This window comes from Neolamprologus brichardi, chromosome 7 (genome assembly GCF_056152115.1).
Source record: "Neolamprologus brichardi isolate AB-2024 chromosome 7, ASM5615211v1, whole genome shotgun sequence".
Taxonomy (NCBI): Eukaryota; Metazoa; Chordata; class Actinopteri; order Cichliformes; family Cichlidae; genus Neolamprologus; species Neolamprologus brichardi.
Window position 1 is genome coordinate 45,085,030 of NC_142110.1, and position 25,871 is coordinate 45,110,900.

The 25,871-nt window shown below is 41.4% G+C and overlaps 1 protein-coding gene across 2 annotated transcripts; it reads left to right on the top strand.

Annotated features, from left to right (window-relative positions):
* The first annotated feature begins 4,694 nt into the window (after nucleotides 1-4,694).
* On the top strand, nucleotides 4,695-24,194 carry rnf34b (ring finger protein 34b). Of its 2 annotated transcripts, XM_006788841.2 has the most exons (8): nucleotides 4,695-4,805; nucleotides 12,452-12,670; nucleotides 14,632-15,165; nucleotides 19,063-19,125; nucleotides 19,248-19,449; nucleotides 19,542-19,565; nucleotides 19,762-19,803; nucleotides 21,339-24,194. In XM_006788841.2, exons 1-8 carry the CDS (start codon nucleotides 4,800-4,802, stop codon nucleotides 21,521-21,523), a joined length of 1,275 nt encoding a protein of 424 aa, XP_006788904.1. In that variant the 5' UTR covers nucleotides 4,695-4,799; the 3' UTR covers nucleotides 21,524-24,194. The 2 variants fall into 2 exon arrangements, with proteins under 2 accessions (XP_006788904.1, XP_006788905.1); XM_006788842.2 differs by lacking the exon at nucleotides 19,762-19,803.
* The last annotated feature ends 1,677 nt before the right edge of the window (nucleotides 24,195-25,871 follow it).

A 25,871-nucleotide genomic window follows, 5' to 3' on the forward strand; every position in this document is an offset into this window, starting at 1 on the left:
TTTTATGGATTACCTTTGAATTATCAACCATTACATCGTCCACCTAGTGTGTGAGCAGTGGCATTAAAATGTCAGTCCAGAAATCATTTATCACCAAGTTTTAAAATGGAGCTTTTGAATGTACACCACTGGCATGTGCTGTAACCCCCTGCTGAACATGATGTACATGTGATCAGGCAACGTGAGAACATAGCTGCAAGTAACAATAAAACATTTTAAAAGACGTCATAGCTACAGTGTAAAAATCTGTTCGTTTGTGATAAATTATTATTGAGTACAAATAAAAAGTGAAAAAAAAGTCAAATAAAAAAGATTTTTCTCCTATTAATTGCATGAGCTAGAGTATAGCACAGTTGTATTTCAGTAGATTTGCTCCACTCAAAATAAATTGTGACTAAAACTGCTTTTTCTGTGTAATAAAAATACAGTACACCAAATACTTGAACATTTGTTTAACTTCTCCTGAGATGTGCATGAACCCAAGCCTTTAGTGAGCAGTGGATTGCTCTTTTCTTGGAAAGCATACATGCTCCATCTAGTGGCGTTTGTTGGCTGCACAGAGCTGAAAGAAGAGCTTGTTAGTGCAAGCAGCAGTTCAGAGTTTATTCCATTCACCCATGCATTTCTGATCTCACCAGGAGAACAGATGAGAAAGCAAACACACATGGCTTATTTCTTCTCTACCTCAATAAAAAGCGATGGGGGAACCGATCAGTCATTCCCATAGTATGCTTTGTTTCACAATCCTGGAGACTGATAGCTTCTGGACTCTCTCCCAGAGTTTGCAGTCCTTGAGTTTGAACTTGTCATATGGTTCTCATCCAAAGTTAGTTTCTACAGACAAAAGAACACAAACCACCTCCAGAAATGCGGGGGTTCCAAAAACACTGCTTCGAAGGTGGTCTTTGCTTTGGTCTTCCTCATTTGTGGAAGTCAAAGAATACAATTTATTTCTCACGGGAAAGCACCTTGTCCACTAATGTTGATTTCCTATCAGTGACAAGGTCTTCTTTCATAATTTTCATAAAAGGAAAAGAAGACAGTGTCCAGTGTGTGAGATGAAACATTAAGGTGAGAGCTTATTAATCAGTGACAGTTTTAAAAAGTAGGTTAAGGGAAAGCACCAAAGATAATTTGGCTACAGCCTGTGAAATCTGAAGATGTGCTGTTTCTCCTTATTTGGATCTGATAGACCTGAAGATTTATTTCCCTTTCACTCAGAGGTGAGCTTTGCTTTTTGTCACTTTGATATTTTTAAGCTAATTCACTTAAAAAGGATATTTTTTTTTTAAAACCCACCATGCAACACTAAACTACTGATATGCATCATCCATGTACCTGAATGACATATAGGAGTGGAAACATGCTAGTTTAGTACTCCTGTGTCCAGTGTGCCATTAAGTTACAAATGGAGTGTCTCCAGATCTGCTGATGTTTAGTACTTAAGATGGGTTGAACAACACACGGCTCAAAAACAATCTCCAAATTTTTCCTCTTCAAGCAGTTTCCCAGACAATCTGAGCACAAAGAGAAGCAGGTAAGTTAAGATATATGAGCCAGGCTTCACTAAGTGCGGTGATTACAACGATTCCAATCGCTTCCTTAAGAAGAGGAAGTCAACAGCCTCAGGTGCATGATAACCCACAGGTGCAGGGAAGCCAGAAGGCGGGAACAGAAAACACCAAAACCATCACACCCGATGGTTACTGTACTTTACAATGTATCACTTTACAATGTATCACTCTATGAGATAACTGGATAACATCGTGGAGAGGCTCTCCAACGGGAATGGTGAGGAACCAGTGATGGACATTAGATCGACTGTAAAATTGACATGCAGTGGTTCGCACTAAAGCAAGAACACCACCATTATTTCATGCGGCTACCATATCGACGCCAGCTGCAGTCTCAAGGCTGGAGCTGAACATAACAAACAACTTCTCCCCTGATAACAAACTGTGTTTAGACTCTTCGTTCCAAACGCCCTCGTACGCTTATCTCCAAGGCCGAGTTGGACGACGGGTCTGGCCCAGCGCTGGATGAATAGTTGCAGGGCAGGATGGCTGTGTCTGGATCGGCTTACTTCTCACCCCTTACCCACCCCTGTTGCTTGTCACGTGCTTCATGATGTTGTGATGTGGACATTTATGTGCTCTTTGTGCAGAGGAGGGTTTTTTTTTGTTTTCTGTTCTCATGCTGTGCCCCCATAGGAGCCCAGCATGAGTAGAGGTCTCTTTTTTTCCCCTCCTCAACTTGCCCATTGTATTGGACATTTCAGTGTTTTTCCATAATACTACCGGTCTAGCATGATGTCTGTGTTGTGTATGTAAGGTCGGGGGGGGGGGGGGGGGGGGGGGGGGTCCCATTTCGCTGCAGGGCAACTTGCATGTGACAAATAAAGGTGGTTCCTAGGTTGTTCAGTTAAGTTTATTAGATTTCCCCCATGTCTTTACCCCATGTGTCCCCCTCCATGTATCTGTGAGTTCCCACGCCTCGTTTCTCCTCATGTTTAATTCCATGTTTTCCCCAGCCCGTTATGTCTGTGCTCTTCCCGTGTTCTCTCTCCCTCCAGTCTGCTTCTCTGTGTACTTCCTGTTTTACTTTGATAGTCTCCCGTCAGTATACATCATGTTGTGTTTGCTCCTGCCCTGTCTTGTTATGATTTGAGCCCTCACACTAGCAGATTTTAGTGCATTACTGTTTTGCATAAAAACATTTAATTTAATGATGTTATCAGGATATCTAGAGAAAACAAGCTGATGCTATGATTTTCAAAGTCATCCTTTATTTCATTTTTAGGTTGTTATAGCAGATAAATCTCACTTAAAGCACAAATTTAGAGAGGTGTCAAAGAGAGACTCTGTAACTCTAATTGCAGAAGAGCGTAACAGTTGAACAATCACTTTTAACTAATAAAAAAGCAACCACATGAACTGATTACCACACATCTTCTGTCAGTTACAAGCTAACTGTAACAATGCAAGCCAGGATCCATCTGTGGTCACCACATCAAAGACTTTATATAAAATTTGTCCTGTTGCACAAGAGTATGCTCTTCCTGTAAAACTCTAGAGTGTACCTCTAGAGTTTTACAGAATAATTTAACAAAAGATTCGTTTAATAGCCAAAAATGAAAGCACACAAAAGGAAACAGGGTCACAAACAATAAAGCAGAACATCACAAAAGGGACCATAAAAAGCAAGGAACTTAACAGCCAGACAAAGACTTGGAAACACATAGGACTACAAATATACAAATATATAAATATATATCTCAGGGCACTGAGACAGAATGAGGGAGGAGCAAACAATCACAAAAGGAAGGAAAGGAACAGAAAATAAAACTGTGTGACACAACACAGAACTGACATTGGACGTAAAACAGGATATAACTCCCAGAAAAATAACACTGAGAACCGCACTACACTAGAGGACAGAGAGAGGTCAAAGCCATTTAGACATGACCAGATCAGAAGGAGGAAACACAGATGGAAATAAATTAAAACAAGCGATCGTACACAAAGAGAAGAATTCAAACGCTTTAACACCACTTAACACCACTGGAACAAAAGAGCCTTTGTTCGTGGTGGCTCTATCAGATCAGAACTTGAACAACTAGAAGCAGCAACCACCAAAAAGTAGTTTAAAGATACGTCGAACATGCTGGATTATATGTCTACCTCTACTTGGTTGCATGTTTTTAACATGAAAGAAAAAAGTAGAACTCTTCCATCCTGCAGTGCAGCCACACAGTGCAAAAAATATTCAGGTCGAATCTAAAACTTTAAAGTGTGTTACTGCTGGCCTGAAGGGATCCACAAATTTATTTTAATGTGGCTACGTGAAATAAAATCACCATAAGGTCACTGTTTGATGTACTACTGTGGATGACAGTGAATTTAAAGAGAGTCGGCACTGTTCTCACTTCACACACAACAATGCGTCTTGTGTAGTTACCTCAGATGCACTTTTTCTCTCCTGCACCACTGCTGCAGCAGCTGCGCGTATTTCAAAGACGCATATTTTCTGTATGATTTCGTAATATTACACACTAAGAACATCGGGAGCATCCTTCCTGCCTGCGGCTTCCTTGTGTCTGGACGATAACTCACTGAAGTCTATCTGCTGCCCCCTGCGGGCTTTCAGCAGGTACTGTCTATGTGAAGAAAGAAAACCCCTCTAATCTTCTTACTGCAGACGATATCCTTGTGCGCACACAGACGCACACGCGCGCACACACAGAGAGAGGCTAAATGTGCCTGTAAATAAGACTGTAAACACATTTAGTTTTGGTACAAACAGACAGAAATAACACAGCGTGTGCTGGTGCAGAAGATAAGCTTAGTTTTGAAATCACCTCTTCCTGCAGACACGACCCCTTCAAGCTGATGTGTTATTTTTGCGATTTCAAGGAGTTTTCATTGTGAAAGGCACCAAATTTGTGTGAGGGCTGTTAAAGCTGAGCACCTTACTAAAATGCTTATTGCTGCTAACTCACCAGAATAAACCAACGCTGAGGAGAAAAAAAATAGCGTGATTCGTCTGGCACGCTCAGATGCGTCCTTACGCACAGGCGTGAACGCCTACTCCAGTGATGTGTCGGGGCGGATTGGCTGCTAAAGATACCAGCGCCCGTGTGCTCTTTGTGATTGGCTGTGGCTCTCTTGGCCATTACGTTATGCTTACTCCACACACACTGGTAGCCGGAGAGAGGGAAGACGTAATGGTTTGATTCCGTGTGCACTTGCAATGGTCGTCGTTCTGACATTACTCGGCAAATTCCTCAGACGAGAGGTGCAATGAAGGTATGTGCCTGTTTCTGCAGCTCGTTTGTGATTTGGATTGTTAACGAGGCTCATGCGGTGCCGTGATGTGCACGGGGTGCTGCATCGAGAAGCAGGGAATATCCCCATCCTAATGCCAGTTAATTTCATTTGTGTGCAGTTGTATCAACAGGCTTGGACGCTGCAGACACTCTTTAATTTTTAACTTGCCATCACATTTCATTACTCGCCGCTATCATTCCAGCGCCTGACAGTCTGGGGTTTCCATTATTTTCCTGTCGAGGGTGCAAGCCTGGAAACGCTTTTCCCACGTCTCCAGCCGTCCTGATAAACACTGGGTACAGTGTGTAGCCTTTTAATGAGCCTGCTTTGACCCCCAGAGTGCTAGTTCAGTGGACTAAAGTGGCCAGAGCGACATCCATTCATCGTCAGGCTTTAATCCGCTCTAACGAGATAGAGACACTGCGGCCGGTGAGTGAGAGAGCGTGGGGATGTTCGGGCGACGTCTCGGAATACCGAGAGGGTCACCTCTCAGGTCCAAGCTGTGTCAGGCTGTGCAGGAGTCTCCTTCCTCTCAGTGTGCGCTTGTGTATATGCGTGCGTTTGTTTGTGTGCGCCTGTGCTGTAGCAGCTACAGGCTGCAGCACAGGAAGGAAAGGTGATGAAGCTGTCTGGCAGCTTAGGACAGATAATGATGAAGACTACAGCGATGATGTCATTGGTCCTCTGGTGGTGGCAGGTTTCTGGTGGCAGTCGGTGTGAAAGGTGAAGTGAAGTGAAGTGAAGGCAGGGCTACAACCAGTCCTATCTTCATTATCACCATCAAACAGCAGCAGCATCAAGGAACGTGAGTGTACACAGTACGAAAACTGTGCTGCTGTCGGTGGCAGTTGACACTTAGTCATCTGTTACAGTTAAAGCTGACTGGATGATTTTTTTTAAAGCTCATCGCATGCATCAGTGATTACCTTAAAAGGGAAATGTCCCCCTTTTTATGAATAAAGCCTCTCTTAATTCCAGAGGTGCAAAATAACCAAATGCATAGCTTTTTAACTCCTCACTAAAGCACTGCTTTGGATTGTCGTGTCTCTTTTTTTCTGTGAAATCCTTTTCCTACGATTCATAGTGAAATGATATGTGCTTTGTGCCAGGTCAGGCTGTTTCTTTAGTCACCCCGAAGTGGCCCAACACACAGCAAACTTATGGAAGCATCATCAGCACTGAAATGCTGCAGGGATTTCAGCAGATGGAACATTTTCTGAAACATGCCACTGAAACATTTAAACAGAAGGGCGTTTTAGCTTCTTGCGTGGTTTGTGTGTATGGTCACATTTTCTCACTTTGCAGCATATCTTGTAAATGTTGGACATGTGTTGGCCCATCACCCCGTCGTCTGTTTATCTGCACGTTTTAGGCTGCAGTGTGTTGAGGTTGGTTTTTTTTTGTTTTGTTTTGTTTTTATATTATTTAGGTTTTGCCTGCCAAATTTTTACAGTCAAGTCTCTAAAGATTGCTGGATTGTTATAATATTTGATGTTTATTTGTGTTATGTAGGTTTTTCTTTCACTAATCCCCTTTTTTTTTCTTGTTTTGGAGCTATGCTGCTCTTCTGTTTAGCTTTGGATTCATCAGTGTTATTGTAGCTTCTCATTTGGCTCTCAGTGGGTAAAAAGGGAAATATTTTTTCTATAGTTGCAATTAGTGGTGATGCACCCATCTTGAACTTGTGAGCCAATTCTGATGCTTAAAATAACCATTTGGCTGATTACCAAAGAAGTTGTTTGTTTTTGCAGTTTTCCTCCTGCGTGCTAAGAAAACAAGGGAATAAAACTCCCATCATATCACTATATTCAAACATTAAGCAGGCGCAAAATTTATGTGGCACAGCAGAAAAGACATTTTGGCCAGAGTCATCGGTAAATGTCATCCCATTTGCTGGCAGGTTGATTCGCAGCGAACAGGGACGATATTGACGTTTGGCTGATATATCGGTGCATTTGTAGCTCTTAATGGTTGCTTTTAACTAACTTGATTTTATGTGCAAGGCCCGTCCTCGTAAAATAGAAGCTTTTTTGGAGAATAAGTGAGCTGGGGTTCATGTTGAAATCACAGAGGATGTGATTTTTGACTGAAAGGCTGTTCTGATAATCTTTTTTTTTTTTTTTTTTTTTTGCAGATTCAACTAAGACCTTTTTTTTTTCTTTTTTAATGCCTCCCTCCCTCCTCTCCTGTTTATCGCAATATTGTGGCAGATAAGAAAACAGACGGCTTAACTCTGTGAAGTTAATTTTCCCGAGGCACATCATCACTCGCTGTGTCCTGGGAAAGCAAAATGGATGTGACGTTTTATTGACTAATCTGGTTTAAATTGAAAAGCAGCTTTTCTGCCCCTGTGGACGGGACGGCACTGGGTTGTGTAAGCATGCGTCTCAAAACGGGAAAGACTGCTGTACAGTCTGTGCTGCCAGTGCCATTTTATTCAGAGTTAAACCTCTGACTTAAGTGGTTGGCTTTTTCTTTTTCTTTTTTTTTCCTTTATTTTGCATTTAAAAATTCTCATTTTCACGGCCATCTCAAAGCCCATACTGGGCATGGTGGGAGTAAATAGTCACAAATCCCTGCTTCCAGTGTATCACACTTTGTTCCAAATGGGACTAAACTGACTGAAGCTATAAAGAATCAAAGGGTTGCATGAGATTCCTGGTGATATTTCATGATAGTTTTTATATTGCAGGACTGCAGGACTCGGCATCTGTTTCCAGGACTAAATCCAGCCAAGTCGTCCTTTGCCTTCAGAGTAGACTTTGTCAATTTCACATTTTGCACACACAAATCCAACTTTGCCTGTAGCAGTTTGATTTGCACATGCATATTTCTCCAGACTTTGACATCTGCATCCTCCAGCAGACATCACTGACTGTATTTGTGTCATAATTTAATGGAAAAATATCACATTTAGCTCCGTCATCTTCAGACAAATGTCTAAAGGCATTAAATCAATTAGTTATTTTTTTCTGAAACCATTATCTCCGGTATAAACAGGCAGCCAGCTGAATTCACTTTTCACAGTGTGAGTGACATTTGCAGTTGATACAATAGGGGGGGAAACTGAGAGAGATTCAGGAGAGAGAAAGGAAATGAAAAGGCGGGAGAGAGGTGGTGGATGATGGAAGATTAGCGTTGAAGGCCCCTTCAATAAAATGTATGACAGTGCACAGTTTTCTCTCAAAATTCCTCATAATAGTCTCTGGTTGGTCCACGTGTGCGTGCAGACTTGCAGAAGTCAGCCCCAGGTGTCATTTGTATCATTTAGACAGATGTAGCCAGAGTACTTTTTGGGGGGGGGGGTTTGTTTAGATTTCACTCCTTTAACAGAAGAAAAATATCCACTTTTACAGATTTCCCTCTGTTTATCAAAGCCTTATGCTTGCATTACCACAAACATCATTCAGAGGTTCACAGTGAGTACTGCTACAAGAAGCCAAGACCCAGCCGATGACTTAATTCAACAATGCAACGTGCGTCAGTGCTTTCCGAGTCCTGCTTACACTTAAAATACATCTTAAGTTTTGCAGTTGTGTTTCCTGCAAGGGGGAAAAGGTAAAGGAAGAGGGATGGGGACGTGACATCAACAAAGGTCACAATCGATAATCAAATTATGCTATCAGGGCACTGCAATGCACCAGTAAAGCACTGAAGCACTCCCATTTAAAGTATTTAAAGTTTATTTTCCTTCTAAGCTAAATTCCATTATTATTATTCAATTCCTATATTTCCCATAGTGCAACTTGAGTAATTTTATTAGAACCCCATCCTCGTGTTGTTTTTGTAGCTGGCTTGATGCATGTTAGTCTATATTCAAAATGTCAGTAATAAGGACAGAAAATAAAAGTAGAAGCGGTGTCAGAGCTCCAAGTAAAACAAAGTCATTTATGTTAATTATATAGTCCAATTCATGTGCACTTATGTAATTTCAGCTCTGCGTGAGAGTCTCTGCTGCCGCTTTGCTGCTCTCCTGTGCTCTCTGTTTCACTGTGGGGTCAGCGTGTTTGCTTACTATCACATATCCACGTCCAGAGAAAGAGAAGGTCTTTTGTTTGAGAGACTGTTTCTTCGTTTGATGTTTAGTAGTTCAGAAAGTCATGCACAAACGCTATCAAAAGTCACCCAGTACAGTTTGAAGCAAGGTTAAAATCGTCTGTCTCAGTATGTGACTCATTTCTCCAGTTTGCGTCAGTCTGTCAGTGACCCATTTAAGCCTCATCTAGGTTCTCATCCCGGTTACACTTGTGGATGCTTGGGCAGTTTTTAAGTTTTGATCTTCTAGGCTCATTTTATGAGGTCGGCTAGCTGTTTGGCCACACAAGGCTCTCCCATGTGGGTTTTTCTATTTAAATCCATGCCTCTGTTAGATTTTGCTACTTTCACACTTTAAGCTTGTGTGTAGGGGCTAGTCAGTGTGATGGCTGAACCCCAGCAGCAGTGTCTGAAATGTGACAGGTGACAGGAATGATAAAAATGCACAGTACAGTATCCCCAGAGGTATCATTCAAGTTAACAGACTGTTGAGTGAAGATAAAACAAACAAAACAAAGCACAAAAAAAAAAAACCTAAAATGCTGCCCTACATGTGATGTTTGCACTTGTCACTTGTTTATTCAGGACTCCCTGCCTACAGAGCTCGCAGTGTGCTAATTGAAGTGACACGGGGAACTCGTGCTGCTGGCTTGAAGCCAAATAAGACTGTTTTCATGGCCAGGCTGCAGTGGCTCCTCATCCTGGCGAATGCAGTAAAATTCCTTTTAGTGGCTTCATTCCCTTATGAGAGAGGTTTTATCTAACCGGAGACTTCTTAGCAGCTAACCACGGGATCAAGTTTGTGCCACAGGCGAGTAATACAAGATTTAGTGTAACTCTACATAAATATATCTGGATAAAGTGAGCAGCTTGTGGAGGAATGTACCAAAGATAAGCAGCCATCTATAAAAAACAAATAAAACCTATATAATAAAATTAAAAATGTACTTTTATTATATAGTGTTTTTATATATATATGTTTATAGATATTTATTTCATTAATATAACATAATATATTGTAGCTACCTGGCTACCAATCCACCAATAATGCATGGTTGTATGGTTTGTTTAAGTATTGAGAAGGAGACAGTGAGTGAGGCATCTGGGGTCATCCTCCACAACAAGTTTGACAATCAGAAAAGTTCAAAATCTCTTGTTTATTTTTATTTTATTTTTTTTTTTACATTTTTCTACGATATGTAATTCATCCAGTCACCTGACAGCAACTCGGCAGATTTTGACATGGTCAGGAGGACCTGCTGGAGTTCAAACTGAGCATCGGGATGAGGAAAAAACACGATTAAAGTGACTGAACGTGGCGTGGTTGTTGGTTCCAGAGTATTGTAGAAACTGCTGATATACAGGGATTTTGCCACACAACTACCTCTCAGGTTTACAGATAAAACTGGTGTGATAAAAGACAAAATATCAAGTGAGGGAAAAAAAACCCAAATAACCTCTTGTTACAATCGAGGTCCACAGAAGACCATCTCTGGACACACAACAAGTGAAGCGTTGAAGCAGATGGGCTACAGCAGCAGAAGACCACGCCGGGTGCCACTCCTGTCAGCTAAGAAAAGGAAAATTGGAGATAATTCGGCATGAACAACTGCGAGCTAAGCATTCAAGGATTCGGGCTGGTCCTGGTGTAATGATGTACTCAAATGGCCTTCCGCAGTCATTAGATCTCAATCCAATAGAGCACCTCGGGGATGTGGTGGAGCCGAGATTCACATCATGGATGTGCAGCAGCTGCATGATGCTAACATATCATGTCAATATGGACCATATGGAGCAGAATCTCTGAGGAGCACAACTCCCTGGAATCTATACCCATGCAGCAATGGGAGGGGGGTGTTTGTATCACCGTAAAAGGAAAACTTCCAGGGTTTTGGAAAGACGAAACAATCTCTTCAAAATATCACCTCGGGCCGAGAGTAATGGAGGAAGACATTTTCCTCCATACTTCATTTTACAGGCTAAACAATTTATCGGTTAACTGAAAAATAATGAACCAGTTGATGTCATGTGAATTAAGTAGTAGCCTCAAAAAATATGAATTGAAATCGGGCAAAATTGTTATTCATTAATTTAATGACAGACAAACAGAAATGCAGGCAGGGAGACAGAAAGATTAATGGTGCCCACCGGAAACGGTCATCCATTCAATTAATGAGATTAGTTAATGATTTGAACTGTGGAGCCGGTGGAAGTAGACTTTTCCCCTCCGCGTCCCGAGTCCACATTCAGTGCGTCTTTTCTAAGATTACATAACGCCATCCTTAAGCAGATGGGTGAAGTCAGATCACAGGGTGTTTGTGACAAGTCGGAGCAGAGGGCTGTCTTAAGAAAAGATGTGGCAGGATCCCGTGAATTCCTTTGTTTTTCCTTTGGAGCCATGAACCAAAGAGGGCTTACATTATGCTCATGTCAGCTATTGATTCAGCAGGCTGGGGAACAACAGAAGACATATTCTCTCCTCGCTGTCCTCCCCCCTCCTTCCTCCCCGCATCAGTATGCTCCAAGGAGCCGTAGCTCCCATCGCACCATCTTTGCTCTCCGTCTCTGGGCCGTTTTTGAGATCTGCAGACACATCCGATTTATTCTTTCTGCGTGGGGCATTTGCTTTAATTTTACATATACCAACTTAAGTCTGGAAGCTACCTCGGGACGTTTAGAGTATGTATTTACATCCACCGCTTCCCATTTGAGCCACACAAGAATAGCCGTTGTATGGCTTGGACTCTTTTAACGTGGCTCAAAAGAAATTAAATTTATAAATTTAAGCCACAGCGCTGTTGGTAAAAATGTCATTAATATATTTTTGAGACGTCTTCTTTCTAATTATCTCTGACCTGCAGGAGCACTCTCAATAATGTGCTTCCCTCTCTCTCTTTCCGGTCATTGATCTCCCCTGAGCACAGTGTATTACTCAAGTGTCGTACTGTAGTTTGATATTTCATATGGGTCTTTATGCAATATTGTACTTTATCTTTATTTGTTTCATAACTTTGTAGGTTCTAATTAACAGTACAGTAATTATAATTAGTAAAGAAATTATGGCGTTATGATGTATTAATTTAAGATCATACTTAATTAATCTTCACAAGCTACCCAGAGGTGTAGTTTTAAAGTAATTAAAGTTGGCTCTACCTTTATCTGCTCCAATGTTAATGATGTTTCTACAACATAGGTTCTATTTTTCAGTCATTTGAAAGTAAGTTAAAAGACCTAAGTGCTGTTCTGCTCTTCCCTAGCTCCATATTTCTGTTTCTATCGGGGGGTTCGATTGATTTACAGTTCAGAATAATCCTTATTCACCCTACTGACCTAAGTGCAGCCCCTCAGTTCATCCAATCCCCAAAACTAACCGTTTTAGCTCCTCCTGTCTTTCATGCGACTCAAACAAAAATGTTTTTATTATTACATTATTACATCTGCCTGAAAAAGAATTTAAAATAAATTGTCATCCTCAAAAGTCATTAATTTCATCGATGATAATAGTTAAGTACTGTATAAACTTCTGTACTAGATGTCTCTTAAAGTCATATCTAAGTCATGTGGGTGTATTTCTGTCTGTGTTGTTATAGGCAGGAGCATCGTCCATGTGGGCGTCATGCTGCGGGCTGTTGAACGAGGTGATGGGCACGGGCACGGTGCGGGCCCAGCAGCCGGGGTTTGGAGCAGGCGCGGGGCCCTTTCGCTTCGCCCCCAGTGCTGGGTACTCCACCTACCCCCCCACCAGCTCAGGGAGCGCCGGGCAGCTGTGCAAGGCCTGCGGACTGGCCTTCTCGGTCTTCAGACGCAAGGTAAACACGGATGTCAGCGAGTGACATGTGACAAAGCAGTAAGTGGAGCCTATCCCAGCTGTCGTAGGGCGAGAGAGTCGCATCATGACAGTGCTATATAAAAATGAACTCGCAGAGACTGCACAGGTGCGAAGTAATCCCTCACACTCAACATTTTACACACTTTTTTTCAGCCTTGTAATCATTCTGTGCGGTTGTGAGCAGCGACTTTTCCTTCCTTGTGCATTCAGGAAAATGCATCCTAAAGTTCGGAGTCATCTTTTTTTTTCCTTTTAAATCTTGCAAAACATTTAGAAGTTTTTCAACCTTAAAATCCTATTTATTATACTTTTATATAAACCTAATAACTAAGATTTATACATACAATATTACATTCAATCCATAATAAATGATGTAATTCTTTACTATTTTTAAAGGGTCTATATTGCTTTTCTTAATCAGCACAATCATTAATTTGAGATACCTTTTAATTTAAGGAGCAAGGCCAAATTTTCACTCTTCTGTTCTTATTTTCATTTTCTCCTCAGTTCTCATGGCTCTCATTAGTACATGGAGATCTGCCCAGCTCTGAGGTGCCCCCACCAGTCCTCACCGAGGCTTTCCCCAAACCACAGTCTTAGGCATAGATGCATCTTTGTTACAGCAGCCGTTCTCTTACAAGAAACATTGTCAATCTAATTGGTCCCTGTTAGTGAAGAGTAATATTATTCAGACTGGTCTTTGATACTTGTATATATCTGTCCCATTTTGGTGCAAGTCAAGAACATTGTTTTGCACTATTGACAGAAATCCTTTAAAGAAAAGCTCAAGTTGTGCATGATGAGGCAGTTGTATGCTTTTCCTACTTTTAAACTTTTCATAATGTGAATATTAGCCTCCACGTAAATGTAGCCATTGAGAACTCACGGGCTTGTCTCTTTTTGACGTCTCGAAACTCTAAAACTTCAGATTTTTGAACATTTCATAGTATTTATTCCTCTAATGTATATTTATTCGCTGGTTTCTGCAGCAAACGTGCTGTTTTAGAGTAAAACTATTTTTAAGAGGACTCGGCTAAACAGCTTACATGGTTGTGTTAGAATGTGCGCCATACCTTTCCAGGGTCTCTGCACAGCTCAACATGTTAGCATGGCAGAGTTTTATCTGCCTGGCAGTCAGACGGACTGATTAAAACTCTTCCTCTTTCCACGCAGCTTCACAGATGCCGGGTTGACTTCCATTTCACTGTCAGTGTGGTATTTTTATGGTATCTTTATAAAAAGAAGGGGGGAAAAAACCTGCTGGGGGATTAACAACAACTGATTGAAGCAAAGTATCTGTTACGGTGCAAATGTGCTTCTTGTGAACCAGGAGCACATTTGTGCACAAGCGATAAGAAAATGTTTACAGCCGTGGCCGACCCGCTTTCCTGCCCATTTGAAGTGTCAATCTACTCAGAGGCTCTGTATCAGGAGACGGTGTTAAGCCTGTTAAATGTCAAACATCATCAGGAGCTACAGATGGTTTACGTCTCTTTTCTGGACTCTCTTTCCTAGAAATGACTGGGCACTGTTTCAGATGGGACTCTGTGTTCGTGGTTATTAAGGTTTCTCTTTGTCAGGGCGATTCAGGCAGAGCCAGGCGACTCCTGCATGCAGTATTTAAATAAGTGGCTATATGGGGACATGGCTGCACTGAGTACTGATTAAAAGGAATGTCTGTCAAAAGCTAAACTTTGCCCATTTTTCAGAGGTCTAATCTGATTAGATTTCTTTCAGAAGGTGTTTCCCTTTTTAAAAAAAAAAAAAAAAAAAAAAAAGTGGCATAAATGGTGAAGAGTTTATAAGTTTACAGGCCAGACATCATCACCCTTATGTTGCTGAAAAAGAATAACTTCAAGAACAAGTTTGTTTGCGTCAGCCAGAAGAGAAAGAATAACTGATCACATCACATCTGTCTTTCAATCTCTCCTCCCCCTGCAGCACATCTGCTGTGACTGTAAGAAGAGCTTCTGCGCTCTGTGCTCGGTGCTGCAGGAGAACCTGCGCTGCTGCACGACCTGCCACCTCCTGCGCGGCACGGCCTTCCAGCGGCCTCGGCTCATGCAGCTTAGGGTGAAGGACCTGCGGCAGTATCTGCTGCTGCGCAACATCCCGACCGACACATGCAGGGAGAAGGAGGACCTGGTGGACCTGGTGCTCTGTCACCAGGGCGCGAGGCAGGGCGCGAGGCAGACCCCGAGACCGGTGATGGAGGAGGATGAGGAGGATGAAGAGGATGAAGAGGAGGAGGAGGATGAAGAGGAGGAGGAGGAGGAGGATACACATGAGGAGGAGGAGGAAGAAGAAGAGGAGGAAGATGAAGGGGGAGATGACACAGACAGCCTGCACTCGCTCCCGCACTCACGTGCCGCCTCGCCCCCTTCCGCAACGCGCTCCACCTCTGAACAGTCGGTCCTGTCCGCCTCTCAGGGAGACGTGCTCAGCCCAAGTGACAGCTCAGGGACCACCAGCCAGGTCTGTGCTCACAAACACACCGCTTTCATTCAGAGTGTGTCAGCATCCTAACAACGAGCATCCTGGCAGCCACACGTGCACAAGCATCATTCCCTGATTTACATCCGCCATACTTCCTTCACATCTGTCCTCATTCTGTCCGAGATAATTAATTTCAGAGGTGAAATCAACATATTAAGTTTCAGAGTGGCTGTTTTAACTTCTTCTCTTTTTAACTCTCTAACAAACAAACACTCTCGTGTGCATAGAGGGCTTAGATGTCTGTTTCATTTGATTTCATGCTTTACTCTTTCCTTTGTGCTGCCTTCTGTGTTTTGTTTTGTTTTGTGGTCTTGTTGCTTTGTTATGAATGAAAAATCGACTCCATTGAAGGGAAAAAAGGTTAACTCTCCTCCTTGGTACTGGTGCAGTGTTCAGCAAAATATCCATGTGACAGCTGAAAACAGCTGTGTTAGCTGTGTATGCTAGCTCTGTGTGTAAGTGCAAAGCCCTCAGACCAGCCAGCGAGGCAGATTAAGCCCTTTGCCTTTTTTTAGTACTGTTACATGGACTGAGCCTGTTATGTAACAGGAGCACAGGTTGAGAACTCCCCACAGCGTCACAGCTGCAACCAAACAGCAGAAACACCACTGTACACGCCTCCTCTCATCTCTTCATGGGATGGGCACTGTGCAAATTTTAGTTTGTGGCACTTTAAATTTCTTACCACCAAATTTTGACACAAATACTACAAAGACAGTCAGACAAGAAAGCAAAAGTCATCTGAGACATTTGTGCTAACTTCATGAATTATTGAGAAAACAATCTGTCATAAATTTGGGCGGTCCAACTAGATCACTCCAAACTGCACTCTCAGACTAGACATATGTAGGATGTGGGGCTTTTTGGGGGGTGAGGTCTGAACTAATCTAACGTATGTACCAGATATATTTGTGCCATGGTCTTCCTAAAATATACCTCATCATTAAAATTAACTGAGAATTAACAGGCATCATTGCCAGTAAAAGTTTGGTGGCAGACGAAACTTCCACGTATAGTTACAAAAGCTCAGTGAATTAACGTAAAGACACACAGTCACTTTTTAGGTACATCTGATTTTTGCTGTTTGAATATCAGCAAATCACATGACAGCAAATCAGTGCATTTAGGCCTTTAGACAAGGTCGGCAGCTCAAGTTCAAACAGAGCATCAGAATGGCGAGCTGAGCATGTCAGAAACTGCTCGGATTTTCCTGCACAATCATTTCATCTACGGTTTACGGAGAATTGTCTGAAATAAAGAAAATATCCAAGAATCTGCAAACCTCTGGGCAAGAAGATGCCAGAGGTCAGAGTAGAATAGCCTGATATGAAGGCAAATGCAAGTCAAGTAACCACTAGTTAAAACAAAGGTATGCAGAAGAGCATCTCTGAGCATGCAACACATCAAAACTTGAAGCAGATGGGCTACAGTGGAGTCTCTATTTCTGCTCCAGCAGAAGGAGCAATGAGTGACAAGGATGCCCGGTGCTGGAGTTGGCACCATTTCAGCAGGACAAGCCCCACAGATCCTGCATGTTGCAGATATAATATTGACATCTGTGGGGTTGTGAAATAATTCCTGTTTACAGACATTCATAGGAAAATTATACTTTCCTAAAGAGTTTCAGGTCTCATACTGAAGATAAAATGTTGCTGGTGTTGTAAGCCAGAGAGTCTGCTGGAGTTTTGGTTTTGTTTTTTTAAAAAAAAAGGACAAAAAAGGAGTCGATGTACTTTGTGACTGACTTGAAACAAACAAGATAATGTCCCTAGTGTGGTGTCTGCTTTTGTTTCCACTTTGCTCAGGGCTCTGCTTTGTGATTTATTAGTGGTTGACATCACTTGACGTCTATTAGCTTTAGCTTCTGAAACTACAAATTGCAGTGAAATACCTTTCTGGGTGATGCAGTTTTTTGTGTGATAATGCAAAGCCACTGCATGAACTGAGTAAGATTTTCATGCTCACTTAGATATTCAAACTCTCGAGTTGATACCACTTCAACCATTTTCACAAAAAAAAAAGGACCGTACACATCGTTGCTTTTGATGAATAACCCATTTTCTCTGAGGCGATGTTTGGGGGATATTGGTGTCACTTTTCAGACTGGAGCTGGAAAATAGACTGAATATCAAAGAAAGGGTGGGAAATTGGATCAGTTGCTTTGAGATTTAACATTTCAGTGCGCAGGATGATTGACAGGATTGTTTTATCACAATATAATGTCAAAACTAGAAGCCTCTTTGTTCGACAAGATGCCGTAATTTCTCTTTTAAATTACCTTGACATTTGTAGCCCTCTAGCATGAGATATGACGATATCGGCATCCGTCCAGGAGGTTATGGCCCTTGAAAATGTCTGGACATTTTTTGCTAACATTTGGTATCAAATCTATGAATCAGTAAGCATGTGATGGAACCTGACACATTTCAAGGAAATCCTCCTGTGCAGAGCCAAAATAAAAACTATCTAGCCCGTGTATGTTTTGTTGTACACAAAAGCCTTCTGAACGTTTTGACTTACTATAATAATATTGTTTCTGCTTGTGCTTCTGCAGCCTTGCTGGTTAATTCAAGTGCTTTCTAGTACTTTTATGTCATTTTGATGGTTGAATAAAATCTAACATCATTCATGTGTTCCACTGAGGTTCGGCTCTCTGTGAGAGTCGAGACTGCAGCTCATGTTTGTGTCTCTGAGGAGTGCCGTCTGAGCAAAAGCACGATGTCTGCACAAAGCGTTAGGCACCTAGCAGCGCTCCTGATGGATTCATTATTAACACGTCTTTATTCAAGAAAGACGATGGTCTGCGGAAATGTGCTGAAGCAGAGAGAGGGAGTTTAGTTTTTATGGTCTAGAAGGAGAGGCGCTGAACTCAGTGGTATCAATTAGAGCTTATTTCAGTGCCTCACAAGTTCGTTTTGTCACACAGATAAAAGATCAAAGAGGGCAATATCAGCAGTGATAACACAGAGCTACACAAAACAGAGCCTAAACTCTTCTGTAGCTCCTTTCGTTCTCTTATTAAATGCAGCAAATTCCTGACCTCCACCTTCAAAGAGAATAATTAACTGCTGAGCTAAGAGGAGCTGTGACAGTGTTTAAACATCTCTGTTCATTCATTGGCTTTCAGAGCAGTTAAAGTCACAGATAGCGGTAAAGTAATTTCTTTTATCGTGGCAATGATGAAACCTTGTCACACAGAGCAGGAACTATTTATTTTATTATGCTTTCCGTAAAGGTTCCACGTTGGTTACTTTAACCAGAAGAGGTCTAAGCCATCAGGTAAAATGGCAAAGTATGTAATGTTTATCTCTGCAGTATCTTTTCTAACTGCAATAACCGAGTGGTTCTTGTATAGGACCTTTTATTGTGATGTAACATTTTATGCATTCATTCAATAGTGTTGTAGCACATGTATTCTGAAAGAATAGGTTGTTCTAACAAAAAGTCGTGTAAATAACTTCAATCCAGTTTTATTTATGTAGCACCAACACAACAGTCGAACTCAAGGCGCTTTATATTGTAAGGTAAAGACCCTACAACAATACTGAGAGAACTCCAGTAATCAGATGGCCCCCTTTGAGCTAGCTTTTGGCAACAGTAGGAAGGAAAAACTTGCTTATAACAGGAAGAAACCTCCAGTAGAACCAGGCTCAGGGAGGAGCATGAATGTGCATTATATACCTGAGATTTTTAAAGTATTTTTACACAGGGAAAAGAACTAATATGGGATATGCATTAGATCTTATGAGTTAAACTACGAAAATCAGTCATTGTCACACCTGAGAAGTCTTTGGTATTTATCTTAACAGGTTCAAAATTATTGTGACAGTTTGATCTGACTTAAGTTAACCTGACTGTTTGTCTCCACTCAAACAGGAGCATGATGATACTCCAACAGCATCCCTCTTGAACCTGGAGCCCACGGAACGTCTCATAGAGGTGTGAGACCCACTTTTGTGCACATCTACAGCGTCGAACTGTCCGTATCTTTAAAGTCAAAGGAAATGCTATCCTGTTGCTCTGTAAGTGATTACGGCTCTGCTGCTGTGTGTGGATTGCAGGTCAGTCCGGCGACACAAAGGAGGATCAGAGCCTCGCTGTCTGATCTCGACAACGAAGAGGCGATAGAAAACCTGTCCGTCCGCCAGCTGAAAGAGATTCTCGCCAGGAACTTTGTCAATTACTCTGGCTGCTGCGAGAAGTGGGAGCTGCTGGAGCGAGTGCATCGACTCTACAGAGAAAACGAGCAGAACAGGAAGTCAAGTGAGCACTTTGAATTTTCATTGTTTCTTACAAATTTCACTATTTTTTTATTTTTTTCTTGATGAACACATTTTTTTCTCCTTGTGCTTTAGTGGAAAATGTCAACATAACTGCAGGTAATTTACATTTAATTATGTCTATTCATCTGTGATTACAACATTGCATTTATGCCGCTGATGTGCTATAATTATGTGAGGAAGCATTTAATGCAAGAAAACCTGCTTTATTTGCTGCTTCACTTTTTATATTAATGAGCAAGTTCACTTCCCCCAAACTCATCTTCTTTGTTACTGCCCCTTCTTAACTATATAGTGGTTGCATATCCTCCACCTCTCTGCAACAGTGGAGTTGGAGGTAAGTTTTTCTAAAAAAAAAAAAAAAAAGCCACATCACACACTATTTCCATCTCCTCCATGATCGCCATTGTACTGATACTGCATTTGCAACTCATCTGCTAGACCAGTAAAGGCATGCTGCAGCTGCTTTTACTCACCCCGTCTTTTACCATCTTCCTCTTTGTTGTGATATTGCAAGGGTGCTTTTTATTAAGTCATTATTTCCTGCCTGGTTCGGTGTGTCTGCATTCTGTCACTCGTGCTTCTTCTCATGTGTACGTCATCTCTGTTTATTCTGAAGGACAGCCTCTCATGCCGTCGTTAATGCCCTCTTTAAGGGCTTTTACCTCTTGATGAGCCGTCATGGTGCTTCAGTGGCAGCATGTCTTCAGGTGTAATTGCATTGTCAAGCTTCCTCGTTGACATGAAGGGCTTGCGGATCACATTAGCTCCTCTTATTAGTCAGCTGTGCACAGGCAGCAGACAGGCTGCAGCTGCATTGGTCTTTTCCTGTCACGCTAGATGTGAGCAGCAGGACCCAGATTTAGGCCAGTCAGCTGATCAGTAAGAAATCATTTAAGTGTTAGTAAAACCAGAGCACTGATACAATTTGCCGCTGTGATTTTAAATGGTTTTGATGGGAGATGTGTTGATCATTATGCATAGCTCAGTTCACAAGCTGTCACAGGACGGCTCAGCGCTTTCCTTTTGTTAGTATTGATATTTTATCTCCATCTCAAATAAATAAAACCCCTTAATTTGCCCTGTACATGGAAACATTTAGTACAGACAGGTTTATGTTGCTCCATTTGGCACTAACACACACATTTCAAAATAGAGCCTAGACTAAAACCAGAGCACAGACCTCTTGACATGTCTGCTAGTTCAGTTAACCATGCAGAAGGCCATATTGTTTGCAATATACAGGGCTCCAAAAGGAACCAACACCACAAAGACAGTCAAGCAAGCCTCTTTGGCATTGACATGTCAATCAAAGTTGCCGTACCCCTAATAATGCCTGTCTTTAATCCTTAATCAGATTTAAATGAGGTGGCAGCATCTTGTGGCATTTTAGAGCTTCACCCATTTTTAGCACCTCAGTACTGGCTTCACTGTTTCAGTCCAAGAAGAGGAAGGGCCACATGCTTTTAAGTTTTTTAGTTTAGTTTTTTTGTTCTTTGTGTTTTTTTACTTTGGCATGGGAAGTGCAGGGATTTCGATTAGTCCGAGCACTAACTTGTCACCAAATAAAATGAATGGTAATATTTTTAATCGCTGGAGATGGAGAGCTTCCACCTCACAAGAAGTGTAGATATAAATATCTGCAATAAAGCTTCTTACTTAGGCAAAGTACTATCATTTTAAATAACATCTCAAACCCACAGGGAGTGTAGGGCTGTAGTTTATTGGGCCGAACATTGGTGATGATGTTTGTGCTTATTATTCTGTCTTGCATGTGCACCTCAGTGCTGATCTCCATACACTCTTATGAGCCCACAGCAAAGAAGGATTGCTTATTGAAAATATTTATTTTATATATATTCCCATCCACAGATGGCGTCAAAGCTCAGCTGGCGGCTGATGAAAACCTGTGTCGCATCTGCATGGATGCCATCATCGACTGTGTGTTACTGGAATGTGGTCACATGGTAACTTGCACCAAATGCGGAAAGAGGATGAGCGAGTGCCCCATCTGCAGGCAGTATGTTGTGCGGGCCGTGCATGTCTTCAAGTCTTAAAACTCAGTGTGAGCGTGGGTGAGTGGGTGAATGTCGGCGCGGCTCTCAGGCGTGGCCCGAGCCCTGAATTTATCACTGAGAATGAACTGCTGTGCATGACGTCTCACAGGGCCTAATGCTGCAGCAGGCGTGAGCAACTTCTCGGTCTTAAAAACCACTGTTGTCTCTGGCCTACCACGGTTTGCCCCCCTGCCCTCCTTACTAACTTATGTTCCAGTCCCCCTTTCTCCACCCTGGTGGACCGGCATCGGCTGCATCGGGACTTTCATTTTCTCTGTCTTTGGCCGTAAAACACACAGCAGAAGCCCCTGCCATCACGTTGTACTCGCCAGTGTCTGTTTAGATTCGACCCACAAGAGAGGAGTGGGCAGGAGGTGGTCCTGCGGGTACTTGAAGTGGACCGCCTTGTTATTTGTGGGGAAGAGAAGCAGTTAAAATATAAGATCCCAGGGTTTGAGTCAGTATGGTTTACACAGTCATGCCACATGGCATTGTGTCATTCTCCTTCAGTGTTGTTTTGTTTGTTTCTTTGTTTCTTTTTAGGATGTGCAATATCAGAAAAAAATAAAAAAGTAAAAAATAAAAAAGAGAAGTGTTCTTAGAAAATATTTATTATGCACCAGGTCATCTCACACAGGAGCATGTAGGGTGCCAAAAGAAATCATGCCTTGAGTTGATATTTGGTTAAGTTTCACAGTATATGCATCACATAACCAGCGAGCTTGGTGTGATACCTTATTCTTATTTTTCCATTTACTCAAATGAACTTTGGGGAAACAGAATGTGTACACGTGAGCCGGTTAACACTTACTGTGTGAAGGATCGTTTCTCCGTTGTCTCATCCAAGACTCCTGCAGTTTGCCGGTTGGTTAAGTCACAGTGTACATTCCTGCTAGATCTACTGTGCGAATGTTTATTAAGACAACGACAACAAAATGAACTCAAGGCCCACTTTCAAGCTTGTTGTAGAGCTTTTTGCTGCATTTTACAGTCTCTATAATGTGATCGTTCATTGATTTGCCATTGACATGTTCCTTGATGTCACATGACTTAAGGTGGGAGATCATGTGAAAGGCTTCCTTCTTCTCCTGTGTACATTTTATTTCCCCACGTCCTTTCTCCTACTGGTCCATTTCTCCTCACAGTCATCGTTAAATGTACCTTAGGAGCTAAACTGATTTATAAATATCACACGTCCACCAGTGATTATAGACAGGATGCACGTGAGACAGTTTTATTCCATCATCTTACAGTAACTCTAACACAGTGGAATATAAGTTCACTGCAAAATTGTGTTGCAGTTGTTACCAACTACGTTTCCTGATACAAAAAAGCAGAAGAGATAACATATCACTTGTCCATGAAGGACTTAAAAGATGATTAAATCAACAACTGTAACACAGCTATAAATGCACAACTACGTTAATCAGTTTAAGTCTTCTCGCATTTTACCAGCTTCTAAGGGAATTTTTCTGTGGACAGTAGAACCAGTCGGGCTGACAAATGATCCTGCTGTGCAGCATATCATAAATAAGTGATGTTGCCTAATAGGACTGACACTATGGAAGCAAGAGTTTCTCATTTGGCAGCTTCTGTACTCAAATCTCTCTCCCATCTTTGCCGGGAGGAGCTAAGAGGTGAGGACGACACAGGAGCGAATGACGTGAGCAGCTTCATTTAATGAAAACATACCCATGACATGCTGCTGGACGTCCCAGTAGGAGGCACTAAGTGGACCTTGAGTTTAGCCCCTGTATTTATCTACATTTTAAAGTTGGTTTAGTCTTCTATAGCTTTCACCAAGCAATACCGTTTCATTTCCAAATTGATCACGTGTTTGTGTCATCCTTTTTAATGTCAGATCGTGGGAAGGTAACAGGTGCTACTCCTCTTTTTTTGTTTTTTGAGTGAAACTTCCTTACGCAGACGTTTTGCCACGTCGTTTCCAAATATCCATCACACAGTAAGAGGCAGCCTGATTTACTTTAACCTGTTATGCAAATAAAACATTTTGTTCTTGTCACGAGATCCAGTTAACTCGGATGTCACTGAAGTATCTGTGTGTACAGTATGCCTGTGGTAAATAAAATAACTGCAATTTAATCGCTGTTAAGTAAATTGCATAGATAGCTTTTATTGTTGTTTACTGATACTTTATTAAATGTATATTTTTCCATTTACCTTGGAGTTGACATGATTAAAAATTCTAATCATTACAAAGGTTTAAAAAAAAAAAAAAAGAATTTACTGTTTTTCAGAATGTATTTCTGCTGGTTATGGTCACATGAGTTCGATCATGTCTCTCACTATTAAAGTTGCATCATAGTCTTGCTTTCTACAACCTTTCTGTTGTCTTCTGCTTCCAGTTCACTCGCACCATGCGATGTAGCAGTCGCTGTTACTCTGTCAGTTTGTTGTTGCTGCTGTCTCTCAAAGATGTCACTCACGGGCAGCTAAGGTATTATCAGAGTGAGAGCACATCATAAGCACTCGTAATCCTGGATCTTTATATTTTTGACTGTTCAACCTTTTTATTTTGGTAATCAAGATATTAAAAAAGGGATTTATTAGATTCAATAAAATGCAGTACTACAAACCAGAATGTAAAACCCTGCTTTTCATTTTATAAAACTGTGATATTCTCACTGATTGATATACTGTTTAAAAGTCTTGAGCCAATCCATGACTGATCGTGTTTTTCTATCCAAGTATGCTTTTACTGCATTGGTGGTGTGTTTGGGATCATTACAATACAAAAAAAATTAAGTTAATCAGACACTTTCCAGATAGTATTGCAGCTATAGTGTCAATGGTTTGGGAATCATCCTGTTGAAGTAAAAATACATTTGTATGCCTGTCAAACTGTGTTATCTTGGATTTTTATCCAAGAAATGGGAACAAATGATGGAAAAAAGAAACTTCTGAGAAAATGGTTACAGAGTAGGACTGGACTCAAAATTACTGAAAAAGTAAAGTAAAATTGTATTTTACAGCAGCTTTTAAGAAAAAGATAAGTCCCTCAGAAAAAAGGAAATCATTACCTAAATGCAAATCTAGAAAGTTTTTAGTTGCTCCCTAAAAGAGTCCACAGATTTCAAGTTTAGAAGGAAAGTGTTCCAGAGTCTGGGGGCCATGGTGGGAAAATCCTTGCCACCATGTCTCCTTTAGTTTTCAGGCTTGTATGATGTACAGTAAGCCCTGATTGACCAGACCTCGGGGACCTGCTGGGGATGTATGGCTGTAAAAGGTCACTGATGTAAGCTGGTCCTTGTCCATGAAGAGCTGTAAAAGTCAGAACCAGAATCTTGAAATGGACTCTTAATTTAATGGGGAGCCACTGCATTTGGATCAGCAACATAAACTAGGCATAAATCTCTCAGGATTCACAAAAAGGGGCTTAATGATGAAAAAATTAAGTTAGACAAGGCTAGGCACTTATTCAGGATATGCAGCTTAGAAACATCTTGGGGCTTAAAAGATATATACAAGGGAATATATAGCAAATGTCCTCAAAGGTGCTCAAAATGTGCTGAAGAGGGAGCAGATATAATAGAAATATTAAAGGTCCTAGTACAGAACCTTGTGGCACACCATAGCTAAAGGAAGAAGACAAGAACCTGAAGCAGGAAAGCTTCGTTCAGACAGATGATGCGAACCACTCCAGAGCAGATCCAGATATACTCACCCAATATTTTAGCCTATAAAACAAAATGTGGTGGTGAGCAGTATCAAAAGCAGAGATCAGGTCCAATATTAGCAGACCAGAACAGTCTCCTGCCTCAGTCGGCATCAAAATCTCACTGGACACTAAGAAATGCAGTTTCAGTAGAATGAGCTCTAGAAAACCAGATTGAAATTTGCCATGTAAACTGTATTTGTCCAAGTAAGCTGCTTAGCCACAGCCTTTTCTAAAATCTTAGCAATAAATGACATTTTAAAATTGGTCTCTAATTGCTAAGAAGAGACGGGTCAAGCTTGTTTTTTGTTTTATAAATGGATGGATGACAGTGTTCTTAAAATAAGCAGGGACTTGACCAGAGAACAGCGAGGTGCTGATTATAGTGAGCACAGAGGGACCAATAGAGTTAAAGTCGACTTTTCCAAAATCAAACTTTGAAAGACCTCCAGAAACCTGGGAGAAATATTGCTCAAGACCACTTTTAAAATTCTCAATAAAGTCTGGCTCGTTATAAGTAAAATATAAAGAAATGAGGGGTGGCTCAAGAGTTTTGCACAGGACTGTATAGGAGCAAGCGTGTGGTAAATATTCACTTGTGAAACACAGAGGTAAATCTAACATGACCAGCTTTCCAGAATAAGATACAAACCTGTTACTGATTGAAACTCA

What these genes read in the sequence shown, in the direction of transcription:
- rnf34b (XM_006788841.2), top strand. An exon ending in TCTCGGTCTTCAGACGCAAG is followed by an intron (nt 12,671 to 14,631) that starts GTAAACACGGAT and finishes CTCCCCCTGCAG; the next exon opens with CACATCTGCTGTGACTGTAA. An exon ending in CGAGCAGAACAGGAAGTCAA is followed by an intron (nt 19,450 to 19,541) that starts GTGAGCACTTTG and finishes CTTGTGCTTTAG; the next exon opens with TGGAAAATGTCAACATAACT.